The 13,094-nt window shown below is 40.3% G+C and overlaps 1 protein-coding gene across 5 annotated transcripts in view; it reads left to right on the top strand.

Annotated features, from left to right (window-relative positions):
• Kif16b (kinesin family member 16B) overlaps nucleotides 1–13,094 on the top strand; it is a 290,964-nt gene that overhangs the window by 134,454 nt on the left and 143,416 nt on the right. For all 5 annotated transcript variants that reach the window (XM_013512331.1, XM_005380898.2, XM_013512330.1 and 2 more), the window contains exons 13-15: nucleotides 835–954; nucleotides 1,818–1,869; nucleotides 3,416–3,553. In XM_013512331.1, coding sequence (XP_013367785.1) covers nucleotides 835–954; nucleotides 1,818–1,869; nucleotides 3,416–3,553 — 310 coding nt within the window. The remainder of the gene's footprint in view (nucleotides 1–834; nucleotides 955–1,817; nucleotides 1,870–3,415; nucleotides 3,554–13,094) is intronic.

Genomic DNA, 13,094 nt, shown 5'->3' with positions numbered 1-13,094 from the left:
TGGTATTTTGGTCTTGGAGCCAGCCAAGACTGAGCCCCCTGAAATTGTGAACCAAATAAATCTCTTCTCCTTTAAGTTGCCAGTTTGGGGTCCCTGGGGTGGGATAATGACCATGACAGGTGTATATTTGTAAGTATGGAGCTTTGCTCTGCTGATTTTGAGAGGCTTCAGCATACAGATGGCAGGTGAAGTCAGGAGTCAAGAGGAGATCTTCAAGAGAGTCAGTGTAGGCAGAGACTAAGGATGACAGTCTCCATGGAAGGTTTAAAGAATGATAGGAATTGGGGAGCCACATCTTGAGGTGATTTTCTCTCAGGGCACAGAGAAATTAGTGGTAGCTGAGGGAGATGCAGCTCAGGGAGTTGGGGGGATGGCTTTGTAGGTGATCTGCTACAGACATATAGGTAGGGAGAATGATCCAGAAGACAGGAGACACAGGTTGTCTGGTGCCAGTGGTGCCTAATGTGCAGCAAATGGCCACTTTCAAGAACATGCATAGGGTACCATGGTGATGGGTGAGAAGAGCCACCAATCGAGATTCTGGATTTGAAGGGAAGTAAAAGGCTCTGAAGAAGGGAGAAAGATTACTTTGTGGTGAGTGGTCCTAAAATCTTTCCTGAGGAAAACGGCCTTTGAGATTGGTGTTGAGAAAGTTACATACCAAGCTATATAATTCATTTTGTATTGAACGTTTTATACGTCCTGTGTTCACCTTGCGTATCACCTGCCAGGATTTCAGTGTGAAGATTAAAGTCCATTTTTCTTGCATTTTAAAAATACTTACTATGAAGTTCTCTTACCCCAAAGTCACCTCTGCCTTTTCTCTTATTTCAGGAACAGACGCTAGCCCTTAGGAAGGAAGGGATTGGGGTCGTTTTGGATTCCGAGCTGCCCCACCTGATCGGCATTGATGATGACCTTCTGAGCACTGGAATCATCTTGTATCATTTGAAGGTAGAACCTGCTTAAGTGGAACATTTTAATTTTGTTTCCAGTTTTCTCTCTAGACATTAGAAAGCTTTATTATAATACTTTGTGGTCATGAATGCAGCTGTTAAAGAATATGTAACACATCTTTGAGCCCTTCGGGGATTTGCAACAGTTCCCTGGGATTCTGTGGTCTTTGAAGTTCCCACGTTCGTGTGCAGTGGTCTGAAAGCTAAATGATGAGTCAGTCATTTTGGCTGCTATTTTGCAGAAGCAGGAAAAAGGAGGCAAGGAACAAAAAGGCAGAAAGACAGAGGAAGTAACAGTTGAAATGCCCAGGGCTGGGATTTGTTGTGTGTACAGTTTCCTGGGTCCTTGTGGTCATTGTAAGTTTGTGCCTCCCACTTTTGTCACTGGCTTTGCCTCTGAGTAGGTTACCCATGTGCAGCAAGCAAAGTTCCATTTTGATGGTTGTGCCTGTGAAGTTGATTTTAATGTCCTTGCTGATCCATGACCTAAACTACGAAAGATGCTACACTGGCCTCCCACGTACCATACCTTCAGACACACACAGCACACAAAGTCAGCCTGGCATGGGCAGAGAGCTTCCCCAGCAAGGATCGGGGACATCAGTGGCCTGCTGGCATGAGTGAATTGGTGACAAGTGCCAGGTGGAAACCTAACCATTGCTGAGCAGAGCCTCAGCAGTGCACTGCCATTTTCCATACCTGAGGGCTGTTGGGCCCTGCCTCAATGAGTCGACCCTGCGTGGAGACCACGCCCTTGCCCATTGATTGCATTGGCTCTCAGTCTGCTTGCGTTCAGTGAGGAGAGGGGGGAAGCAGGCACCCTGTTCTCACTAAGAAATGTTACTCGACTTTTCTTCCCAGGAAGGTCAGACATATGTTGGTAGAGAAGATGCTTCAACAGAACAAGATATTGGTGAGACTCATCAATTTTCTCTTTCCACTGAATGTTTCAAAGCATATTTAATGGGGAACTTGCTTTTGAGTGACACTCAAAATTGTAAAAAATATTTTCAAATACGGTATTGGTCAGCACAGTATGTGTATCTCTGTAATTCTGAACAGTACTCAAGTAAGTAACAGAGCAGTTAATTTAATGAACCAAATGAAACTGTGAATTCATTCTGCCACCCTACGTACATTTTTCCCTGTCGGGTCTTTCAGTTGTCACAGTGAGACAGCGATTGATGAAAACATGCCAAAGGCTACAGGGAATCTACAGCTTCTTCCAGGCAGCATATAGACACTTTTCTGTACATAGATGGTGACACAGTAGAAGATACCATAGCACTCACATGCAGGGAGGCCTGGCTTGGTGCGTTTCCCATTAGTCTTCATGAGGCCCACAGACAACCGGTGGTTGGGGCTGAGCAGAGGAGGGCCCGCCAGGATTCCAGAGCATCACATAGGCAGTTTGTAGAGGAGAAGGTAGTGTGATGGATGCATATGTGTGTGGGGCAAGGTGGGAATTGGCTGGGGAAAGTTATGTTGTTTCAGATGTTTTGAGAATTGCTGACTATGAACCTGTTTTGTTGTCCAGTATAAGCTATTAATCAAGCCAATCCCAGCACATTCCTGTGTGTATTCCTATTTACTGTGGAGCCTGGGAGAGCTAAAAATCAATCCCAGAAGCCCACAGGTTCAAGTGTTGGCAGCAGGCCTCTGCTTGAATTATGCATCTGACCTTCAGGGTAGCTGTAAATGGTGATGACTGGTAAGAACACATGTTCTGTGTGCCTGAGGAAGATCAGTACTGCATTGTGTGGAAGGAACAGAGCTCCTTGGTCTGTAGTCTGAGTTCCTGGCCAAGAATTTTGCCTCTAGCCATACATTTCTTCTGTGTCGAGCCATTCCTCAGGCAAGAGTAACCAAGGTAGTCATGATTAGGGCTACCGTAGGACCGTGTCCTCTTAGGGGCCTCAGAATTGGCACAGGTTATGGCCAGGGGCCCCTAGCATAGCTTCTGGAGACCTCTTGGGCCTGAGATCCTTTCCAGGCCAAGCTTGCCTCTGCTTTTTGTTCCTGGGATGTGTTATCTGTAAGTGTGGGGATCATCCTAACTCCTAGACCTACAGAGCCTTCTGCCCTTCCATTTTTCTGTGGGCTTTGGGTGGCCTCTAGAAGAAATTTATTCAGAATCAAACAGAGCAGCTCAGTGGTACTGAGTTGTAACAAGCTACCAGACTCTTCTCTTCTGGAGGAAAAAAATAAGTGGATGCCCGAGAACTTGTTTTCTTGTGCAGGTGCTGCCTGGACACTGAGCTGCCAGTCAAATGGTACCTCTATTTTCTCAGGAGTCCTACATTTTAGTTTTCTTACTGAGCATAAATGTTCAGTTGACAATCCTTTTGTAGGAAAGAGAGTATTCCAAATGTAAAGTCAATAGCTAAGTGGTTGGGCACCATTGTAGTAGATACCAAAGGGGGAAAATAAAAGCTTTCTTCTTTGTTTTTCCAACTTAGTTCTTCATGGCCTTGACTTGGAGAGTGAGCACTGTGTCTTCGAAAATGTTGGGGGGACGGTGATGCTGATACCCCTGAGTGGGTCCCAGTGCTCTGTGAATGGTGTCCAGATCGTGGAGGCCACACATCTAAATCAAGGTATGTGGCCCTTGGTTTTCAGAGCTCTTTGTATGTATTGTTCGAGAAAGTAAGGTGATGAGGCAGTGTGAGAAACCATGCATCTTGGAATTAACTATTGAGTAGGTATAAAAGGTGAAGACTGTTTGCTTTATTATGCTATTTTCTCTTCTGTTTTGCTGGAGGTCTTCTTTATAATACCCATTTTCTTGTTGAATTAAACATGAACATATATGTAGTCATCTTCAAAGTTAATGCTGTTGTGGAAAATGACATTAAGGGATTTTTTTTTTTAAAGTACTTCTCAAATGCAATACTTCAATACAAGGGTTTCTTTTAAGAATTTTATTTCCATTATTTATATGTTTTTATGACTAGTTATACATAGAGGATTTGGTGTTATGTCGTTTTGTCTTTGGAAATAATATTAGAGAAAAGGTGCAATAATGAAAAACAGTTTTTTAATTGCAGCAACATTTGAAAGTAAATGTTGGTGTTAGTTGTAACCAGTGTAACAATCATGGAAGGTACTTGACTTGGAAAGAGAAAAGCTGTACTCTGGCTCACAGTTTTGGAGAGTCTTACCCATAGTCAACTGATTAGATGGGGCTTATGGGGAAGCAGCACATCTTGATCACAGCAGAGCAAAGCTACTTCCTTCATGCCAGGAAGTTAGAGCAAGGAAGGGAAGGGACTGAGATTCTGCTGTCCTGTCCAAGGACACACTCTGTTACCTGAACACCTATCACTGGGCCCCAGCTCTTAAGAGTTCTACCATCTTCCATTCATGCTACCCTGGGACTAAGCCTTCAACATATGGGGTGTTGGGGAACACTCAAGATCCTAACTGTAGTGTTGCTCCACACCCCTGAATATTTCCCTGTATATTTTCTTTACAAAATCACATTCTCCTGTATAGCTATAATACAGTATCCAAATTAGGAAACTCAGGCTAGTACATTCCTGTCACCTCTGATCCTGAGACCCTACTCACATTTCTCCATTTGTCTCAGCAGTGGGCAGTACCAGTCCAGCATTGTATATTAAATCTGGGTGACACATCTCTCCAGGCTCTTTTGGTGTGGAACAGTTCCTTGGTCTTTCTTGACCTTTTTGACTTAGGCAGTTCTGAAAAGTGCAGGTCAGATATATTGTAGAATTCCTGCCTAGGTAGATGGAGTGTTTATCTGATAGTTTATCATGATCCTACTGATAGTATAAATATATTTTTTATGTGAACATCGGAGAGCTGATACTGTTTTTTTCCTGTCCTATCATATGATCTCATTTGCCTACAATGCCCCTTGGTTGAGGCAGATCTGGCCAGGCTTTTTTTTTTTTTTTTTTTTTTTTTAAAGAGAATTAAAAAAAAACAGCAACAACAACATAGACAAAAACAAAACAACATTAAAACAAACAAAATGATAGGAATTATTATCTTCAACAAAGTTGCTCAGAATACCAGATGTAAGAATGCAAGATTGATCAAACAGAAAATAGAAAATAATAAAATGTTGTGAATCAACATTAACCATGTTAATCAACATATTGGGAAGGCACATCTAGATCATGAATATCCTTTATCATACTGTTTTACCCACTGGTTTTAGAATTCATGTGTTTTTCTTTTTCTGAATTATTATTTTGATGATTGCTAAAAATTATTGTTTTCTACATTTATCAGTTGGCTTTTTACTGTAATAGAAGTTTTCTCTTCTTACCATTTACTTACTTATCTAGATCATTTACAGTCACAGAGCTTGTTATCTTATACAGTAGGCTCTGATATGTTTTACCATTATTTATGTTGATGTTCAAATTGTCCCAAATTTGGCCCCTTGGAGTTCCTTCAAGCTGTGTCCTTTAGGCTCGCCTTCCTTCTATGAGCTCTTGGTTACTTTCTGACACATTATGTTCCAGGCTCATTTTGTACTTTCCATGCTTACCCTGGAATCAACCAGACCTCCAAAGAGCCCTGGTTCCTTGTAGAGCATGTAATGTTTAATATGGATCCTGCCTAGAACTTAACATGTAGTTTGGGGATTATCTTTTTACACTCTCCATGCCCCTTTAAAAAAGGGGGTTTCTAGCTTATTTGTTGAGTTTGAAGAAATTGCTTATGTCTCTAATTGTCTTATGGGTTAAAGCTTGATAGATAAATAATATATCTCCCATGCAGTATTTTTACTAAGTTTTTTTATTTTTTTAAACTTTTGCCTAAATGGAAAGTGCATATGAAGAATATACATATTCGGTTTAATGACTAGTGTTAGGAACTACATTTTGATCTTACTCTCATAGATATGATTTGTGCCACTAAGAAAGTGATAGCACTAATTGGCATTGAAGGTTAATTGTTGGACTTGTCTTTCCCTGGGGCTTGCTCTTAATTGTTTTATTACCGTGGTGCCATGGTTTTTCAGATCAGATGGGCTTGAGTTCCTCTGGCGTTTAGCTGTGCTGCAAGCAGCTTTCTCAGTATCACTGTTAATGAAACTGACATAAAAATGCTTTGTTCCAAGGTGTTAGAATGCTGTGCACTGAGTATAAATGTCATTAACAAGTCTTAGGGCAGTGAGATGCAAGATGACTTTGTGTCTCAAGGTATTACACGAGTGGAGCCAGATTGTAACTTTTTTTCTTGTTTTAGCTATACAAACTTCAACAGTAAAAGATCTTATCCAGGGGAAAATACCTATAGTCTTTCCAAAATTATGGGTTAGAATCCTCTACCTAATCTATCTTGATGTTTAAGGACTATCAAAATGAGAATTGAAAGCATAATTTTAAAACACAGCATGATATTTTGTGTTGTTTGTGATTAAGACAATATATAGTAAAAATGAAGGTTAGGGGACTGAAGAGGCGTGACTGTTGATGAGGAAGAGGGAGTTGGATTAGGTAAGGTTTGCAATCCCTACATAAAGATTGTCACCTAAATCTGTGAGATTTAACTGCAGAAAAGTATACAGACTTCATTAGAACATAATATAACATGGAGCAGGATTAAACACAATAGGGCTTTTGTACTCAAAAACCTATCTTGGCTTTTCCCCATAAAATTTTTTTAAAGTAAATTACGACATTTCTGCATAGTCATGCTCCCACCTGGGTAATTTCTGCAGTCAGATCTGCTGAATTAACCGGTGAAAGCTGAGACTGTTGGAGATGGACCCTGGAGTAGCTGTGTAGCTGCTGTATAGGAGCAGAAGACTGGACCAAACATTACAGCAAATTGTTCATTATCACTCATGCTCTCATGCATGTTTTATCACTCTGCAACTTAAATCATATGTCTGTGCTGCTTCATCTCTTTAGCTCTGCAGGCCAGATATGGATTGTACCTCCAGCCCTGAGGATCATAAAGTCCATCTGTCCTGGCTTCACACATTTGTTGTCCTCATCCCAGGATCTGGTTTATTGAAGTGGTCTCTGGCCTAGGACCCTTTCTGACCCACTGTCTCTTGGTGCTGAGAATGGACCTCACTGGTATCTGGCCCAGTGATTGGATCCTTTGTCAGAGCAGTGTTTTCCTTATATAGAGGGAAAAAGTAATAACAACAGAAAATACAGATACATGTTAACCCAAGTTACAAGCATTTCTAGCTATATTGATTCTACAATTAACTGGTTTCCTGGCCTACCTTGTATTACCAACAGCATCCAGTTTCACTACCAATTTCCAATATATGGTGATATTTGATTTTCAGATGTCTCTTCAGTAATAAATTACTTGCATTTAAAAATTTATTAGTTGGGCTGTCCCACTACAAACCAGAAATCATAATTACCACTTCTTTGTCTGGATCTCATAACACACATGAATGTCCAGTAATAGATTTATCTAAATTTAGCAGATTGTCACCACTAGGGGCAAGTTTTATACCTATGTCTGTTAATTGTCTTTTTCCAGATTCAGAAACTATTTCCCTACATTAAATTGTAGGAGATTTTTTTCATTTCTCTAAAATGAAGAGTACTTGCTAATGCTAGGAGCATGGATTGAATGACATATGTACTGTATATTACCAAAGCCTGGCATATGATGCTTTTTTCCTTGTCCTTTTTGAGTGCATAGGAAAAATAGCATTATATCTGACCAGGCTCTCTATTGATGTTTTCTCCAAAGCTTGGCTCACCTCACTCACATGATCCTATAATCTGAGTCCACAGATTGATTCCATGGAAAGGGAAAAGTATGAATTTGACCCTGATGTTTTAACCCATAGATATGGAGCTCTTCTTGGTGGAGGTCTAGACCCTAGAATTTTTCTTTTCTCCATATACTTAATATGAAATGATACAACAGTCAAGTATGTTGTAACTCAAAAACTATTTCAACATTTGTCCTCAAATTGCTAGGAATAACTCTCTTGTTTTAATTATTTTTTTCTTTTTACTGTTATTTTAAAGCTGATGGTTGTTGAAAGTAATTAATTTTTCCATTCCTATCAGTGGACTCCTTTGGTCTTCTAGCTGGTTTGTCAGATCCACTGAAGATTCATCTCTCATTTTAGAAGTGCTACAGAAACTTCATCTGGGAAATTCACACTTAGGTGCATTTGAATGTGTTATGCTTGAGTGCCAAAATATATTTGCATCTATTCAACTACTCTGAAAGAGGAAAAAGGTGATTGTCTGCAGAGTAGAGCTGAGGTGCCTTTGATAACATTTTCATCTGCTGGAGGGCTGCTCTGAGTTGTTCAGTGACATATTAAAAAAAGACTTTTAGTGGAACTGAAAGGGAAAAGCTGTACAAGAGAAATTGTTTTAAAACTTTGTTCATTTGAAACTGCCTAGCTCTGTAACTGTTTCATGGCTTTGTAATTACTTTCTTGACCCCTCTAACCATAAGAGAATAACCAAACATGCGGGATGCCTGATTGTACCATTGTACTAAGCTTCATAAGCTGATGATCATTAATCTACCCTTGTAATAGGTGATCTCACCCTGCCAGCTAATCAGAAGAACTGCTAGGCTGTTCCATCTTGCCTTTGTACTTCCTTTGTACCTTCTGCTTGTGTATCATATAGAAGCCCTAGACTACCAGAGATCAGGGCCTGATATTCTGGGAATGATCCTGATCAGTGCCTATTGATGTAAATAAATCTGCCTCCAAATTCTGGGTGTCATTTTGGTGTTTCTGCTTGCCACTGCAGAACTAGAAGGAGAAATAGATCTTCTGGTGGTTTTAATATCTAATTAACACAAGCAACCTTATGTATACTACAGAAAGCCAGTAGATACCAGTGTCTATCCCCGGTGGAATCCCTTGTACTGTCCCCAGGCACCCATCAAATGTCTTCCTCAAATTAGAGACTTGAAAAACAGATACCAGTTGCTAACATGGGTTGATTGCAACAGATATTTTTGATGGTCAAAGCCCGGTTATTCTTACACCAAAAGCTAGGGTGGTTCCCTGGATTGGCTATGTCAGCATTTACTGAGATCCTGTCGGAATTGCACATCCCCTAATGCATCCTAGACCTGCTGAGCTAGGAACCCTGGGAATGTGGCCCAAGTGGTCTGGTTTTGGTTTCTGCAGGTGATTCTGATGCATGCTTGAGTAGGAGAACTGACTAAAGCCAACCATACTGAAATCAGTTTCCTGTTGCACAGGCTTGAGCATGTGAGGTAATCACCTGTCAGTCTCTTTTTATGGCTTTCTCCCTTTGTCTCACTCATCTGTTTTTCATGACTTTCTCTTCCTTTTAAGCTTCACGATCTACATGGGGGCTTTACAATGCGCTTTGGCATGGATTTTCTTAAGTTTACCTGTTCAAAGTTAGTTTGGCTTCTGGAGTCCATAGGTTTTTGTCTTTCTCTGGATTTGGGGAGTTTTCATCCATTATTTACAAATTTTTTTCCCGCTCCATAACCTTTTCCCTCTTGTTCTGGGACTCCAGTAAGATGAAATTCAGTTATTTTAGTAATATCCCTGGGCTCTATTTTTATTTTTGGTAATTTTTATCTCCAGATTAGATAATTTCAGTGGACCCATCAAGCTCACTGACTTTTTCTCTGTCTTCTCTCTTGTGCTTTTTAGACCATCCGGAGAGAATTTTTTAATGTGCATTTTTTGGTTGCAGTATTTGATTCTTCATCTTTATTTCACTGTGGAATTTTTTGTCTTTCCATTCATTTCAGGGGTGCTAAAGCAATTGTGGGAACATTTTTATAAGAACAAAAATGTTTTATCAGGTCATTCTAACATTTTTGTTACTTAGTATTACCTTCCATTGATTGTTTTTTTCTATATTGAGATTTTTCTGGGTTTTTTTTGTGCATCAATAATAGATTTTTGATATTTTTGACATTTTTGATAGTTTGTTGTGATAGTGTAGGTCTTAAGTTTTTTTGGAAGCATTGATGTGTTTGCTTTGGCCTGTACCTTACCTGGTTGAATTCAGATCTTACTACAATTTGCTTGTGTGGGCTTTGGCTTTAGTTCCAATGTGTGTTCAGTTTTCAAAATCTTCACAGTGCTACTGTGGTAGCAATGGGTATTCCAATCCCTGACGAGCCTGGGACCTTGGCAGTTCCTATCTCATAGCTCAGTTCTCAGAATCTCACAGTGTCACTGAGGATCAGATCTTGTGTGCATGGATAGTGCTGAAGCCAGGCTTGTGTAAGTGACTCTGAAGTCACTTTCCTAAGCATTTCCCTCTTTCCTCTTTCCCAAACACTTTCCTGTTCCATTGGATATTCTTATTTCTGTCCTTCAGCTAGAAATCTGGAGCTTTATTTATTCTACTCTGTCTTCTGCTTTATGTGCCTGAGCCCATTTCCAGGGCCAAGAATTGACAAGACAGAGAGAGAGAATAGAAAGCTACAGGGGTCTGTCTTATCATCTTGGGGACCACAGTGCCTTTGATTGCAGACAGAGGATCTCCTTCCTCCTGTGTGCCTTGCTGCTGCTGTTGCTGCCAGGGCTCTTCTGTCCTTTCCTCCATCCTGAGCTAGTGGTCTTCCCCTACAGTCTCCTTTGCACTAATTACCACCCTTGAGTTTCCTGCTAGACCAATGCAAGGGAAAAATGGTAAATTCCCTATCAGTTTACATGTTGCACACTCTCCAGGCTGTGGCCACTCAATGGAGACATGAAGTGGAGAGTGGCCTGTCAGGGGCAGAACCAACACCCCTCCTCACAAAAGGTGGCCTTATATTTCTGAAAATGGACACATTTACTGCAGGCTAAATTCTGAAGTGAAAGAATATATTTGTCATAAGGGTACATGGTGAAAAATAGATATAACACAATCAAAATGTGCAGAGCAAATGGCTAAGGGTTGGAAGGGGTCTGGGTGAGCATGTTAAGTAGTGGGAGCCCTGTGTGTGTGTGTGTGTGTGTGTGTGTGTGTGTGTGTGTGTGTGTCTCAGGGGCTGTGTGTAGGACTTGAAGGCAGGTGTGCAGGGCTCTGAGCCCTGGGGCTGGATTGCACAAATTTGGTGCAGAAGGTGGGAGGAAGGCAGCACTGGCCTCACAGAGGAGGACTAAGGTAGAATAAGAGGTGAAGGATGGCACAGTATTTTCCACCCAAAGGGAAGCTATGGGTGAGCTGTACGGAAAGGACTCAGAGGTCAGAGACTGTGAGTGCTCAGGGAAAAGAGGCGAGGGAGGTATTTGATATGAGCCACTTTGGGAAGAACAATAGGATCTTGAAAGCTTGAAGGGCGTTGGAAGCTGGAAATGAATAGCTATGGTTGTTACTTACAGTAAATAAGTAGTATCTCTGGTAACAAATGAATATGGCCTACTGACCTTGTTATGTCTTCTGCCTGCATGCTTCATGCAGTCATAGGTGAGGCTTTTTCAGAGCTGGGTGGATCTAGAGTGTGTGATGCTGGGATTAAGGGTATGTGTGTAGTTATTAAATCAATCCACTGATTGGTTTGGCCCCACTCTAATGTCGGTAGCCTAGATACAATATAAAAGGTACAGAGAGATGCTGTTTTGGTCCCTTGCTCACTTCGCTTCCTTCTGTCTGCCATGAACTGTTTCTGCTCTGAGATGTCTGTCTGCCATGCCACCTAGCCTTGGAGCCAGCCAACTATGGTTTGAAACCTCTACAAACTGTAAACCAAATAAACTTTTTTTTCCTTAACTTTAGACATCAGGTATTTTATCTCAGCAACAAGAAGAGTAACTAAGACAGTGATTAATGGAAAGAAAGGCACTAATAGTTTGGCCAGTTTTTATAAACCCTTCCATTTGGTACCATGGACATTACTCTGTTATCATCTATTGTCTTAAATTGCCCTCTAGTTATTTCATGCACTTTCTGCATTTGCTGTAGGAAGCACAGACCTGTTCCCTATAGGAAACACTCCTTGTTTTTTTTTTTTTATTTTAAAGATAAAAGGAGGGAAACATTAACAGACATACAACATTTTACAACATCACAAGCACAGTACAGACAATACAGAGTTACAAACAAAGTGGTAGGGAATTAACAGTGGTTGTTGTATTACATATTGATATCTTCAAAGTGGCTTTTCATGAAAACAGATATAGACATGCAATACTGGTCAACCAAAGACTCAGTGACAGTTTCTTTCAGCATAGAAATAGAAGACAGAAGAACAACCATGTTAACTATCATGTATATACATATATACAAAATTTCTCCTTCTTTCCCTTCTCTTTTCCCACATCCCAGTTGCCCTTTACTCTTCAGCGAGGAAACACTCTTTTTGTTTTTCCTCATGAGGTTTTAAGAAAGAAAAAAAAATCAGCCCCTAATCTCCTATGCACAATTTTAAGAATTCCCTTTGTGGTGGGACTGGAGCACCTTGAAATTTTACAAAGGTCTATACTCAGCTGATGTACAGTTCATCAAATAACTCTTGATGGCTTATGTAGCTAGAAGCATCAATAGCAAAGATGGAAAATCAATTTTCTTTTTTTCTCTAGAGTCCTAGAGTTTGTTTGCAGTTTTTACTTTACCAAGAATAAACATGATTTACAGTGATTTATCTATTGAAGGAAATTATAAATCCATAGTTGAATGATAAATATTGGAAAGGAAAGTGACAGGGCCCATGTGGCTTTTTGGTAAGGTGTCAGGTGCATTTATACCTGTGACAAATGCTCACTGATAATCTGGTGGCATCCTTTGATAGTAATGACTGCTCCAGTATCAGATTGGTGCAAAATGCCTGTCATTTATGCCCAGTGTCATGCTGTGCCACATGTCCTATTTGATTTCATTTAGTGAAATTTTCTTATGTACCACAAACACCATGCCAGATCTTAATCCCCCATATTCTAGATAAAGTATCGTAATTCAGATGTCTTAAATAATAAAGTCAATGTTATGATATTCTAAGCATATTACTGTTCATATGTACTGACATATGTTGTGAGAAATTAGACTATCAGGACCCCAAAATGATGCTGTCATCATAATTTCTTTCAATAAAGGTATTTTTAGTACATTTTAATTTAGAAGGAAAGTTACAACACACAATTTCTCTGCCTGACCAGGCTGCAAAATAAGGACTTACACATTCTCCTTCACCCGAACTTCTCCATGGTATTTCAGAAAATTTTATGTCCCT

This window comes from Chinchilla lanigera, unplaced genomic scaffold (assembly GCF_000276665.1).
Source record: "Chinchilla lanigera isolate Chin_1 unplaced genomic scaffold, ChiLan1.0 scaffold00014, whole genome shotgun sequence".
In the NCBI taxonomy this organism is placed as follows: domain Eukaryota; kingdom Metazoa; phylum Chordata; class Mammalia; order Rodentia; family Chinchillidae; genus Chinchilla; species Chinchilla lanigera.
The sequence above is the reverse complement of the archived record's forward strand: the minus strand, read 5'-3'. Positions and strand labels throughout refer to the sequence as shown.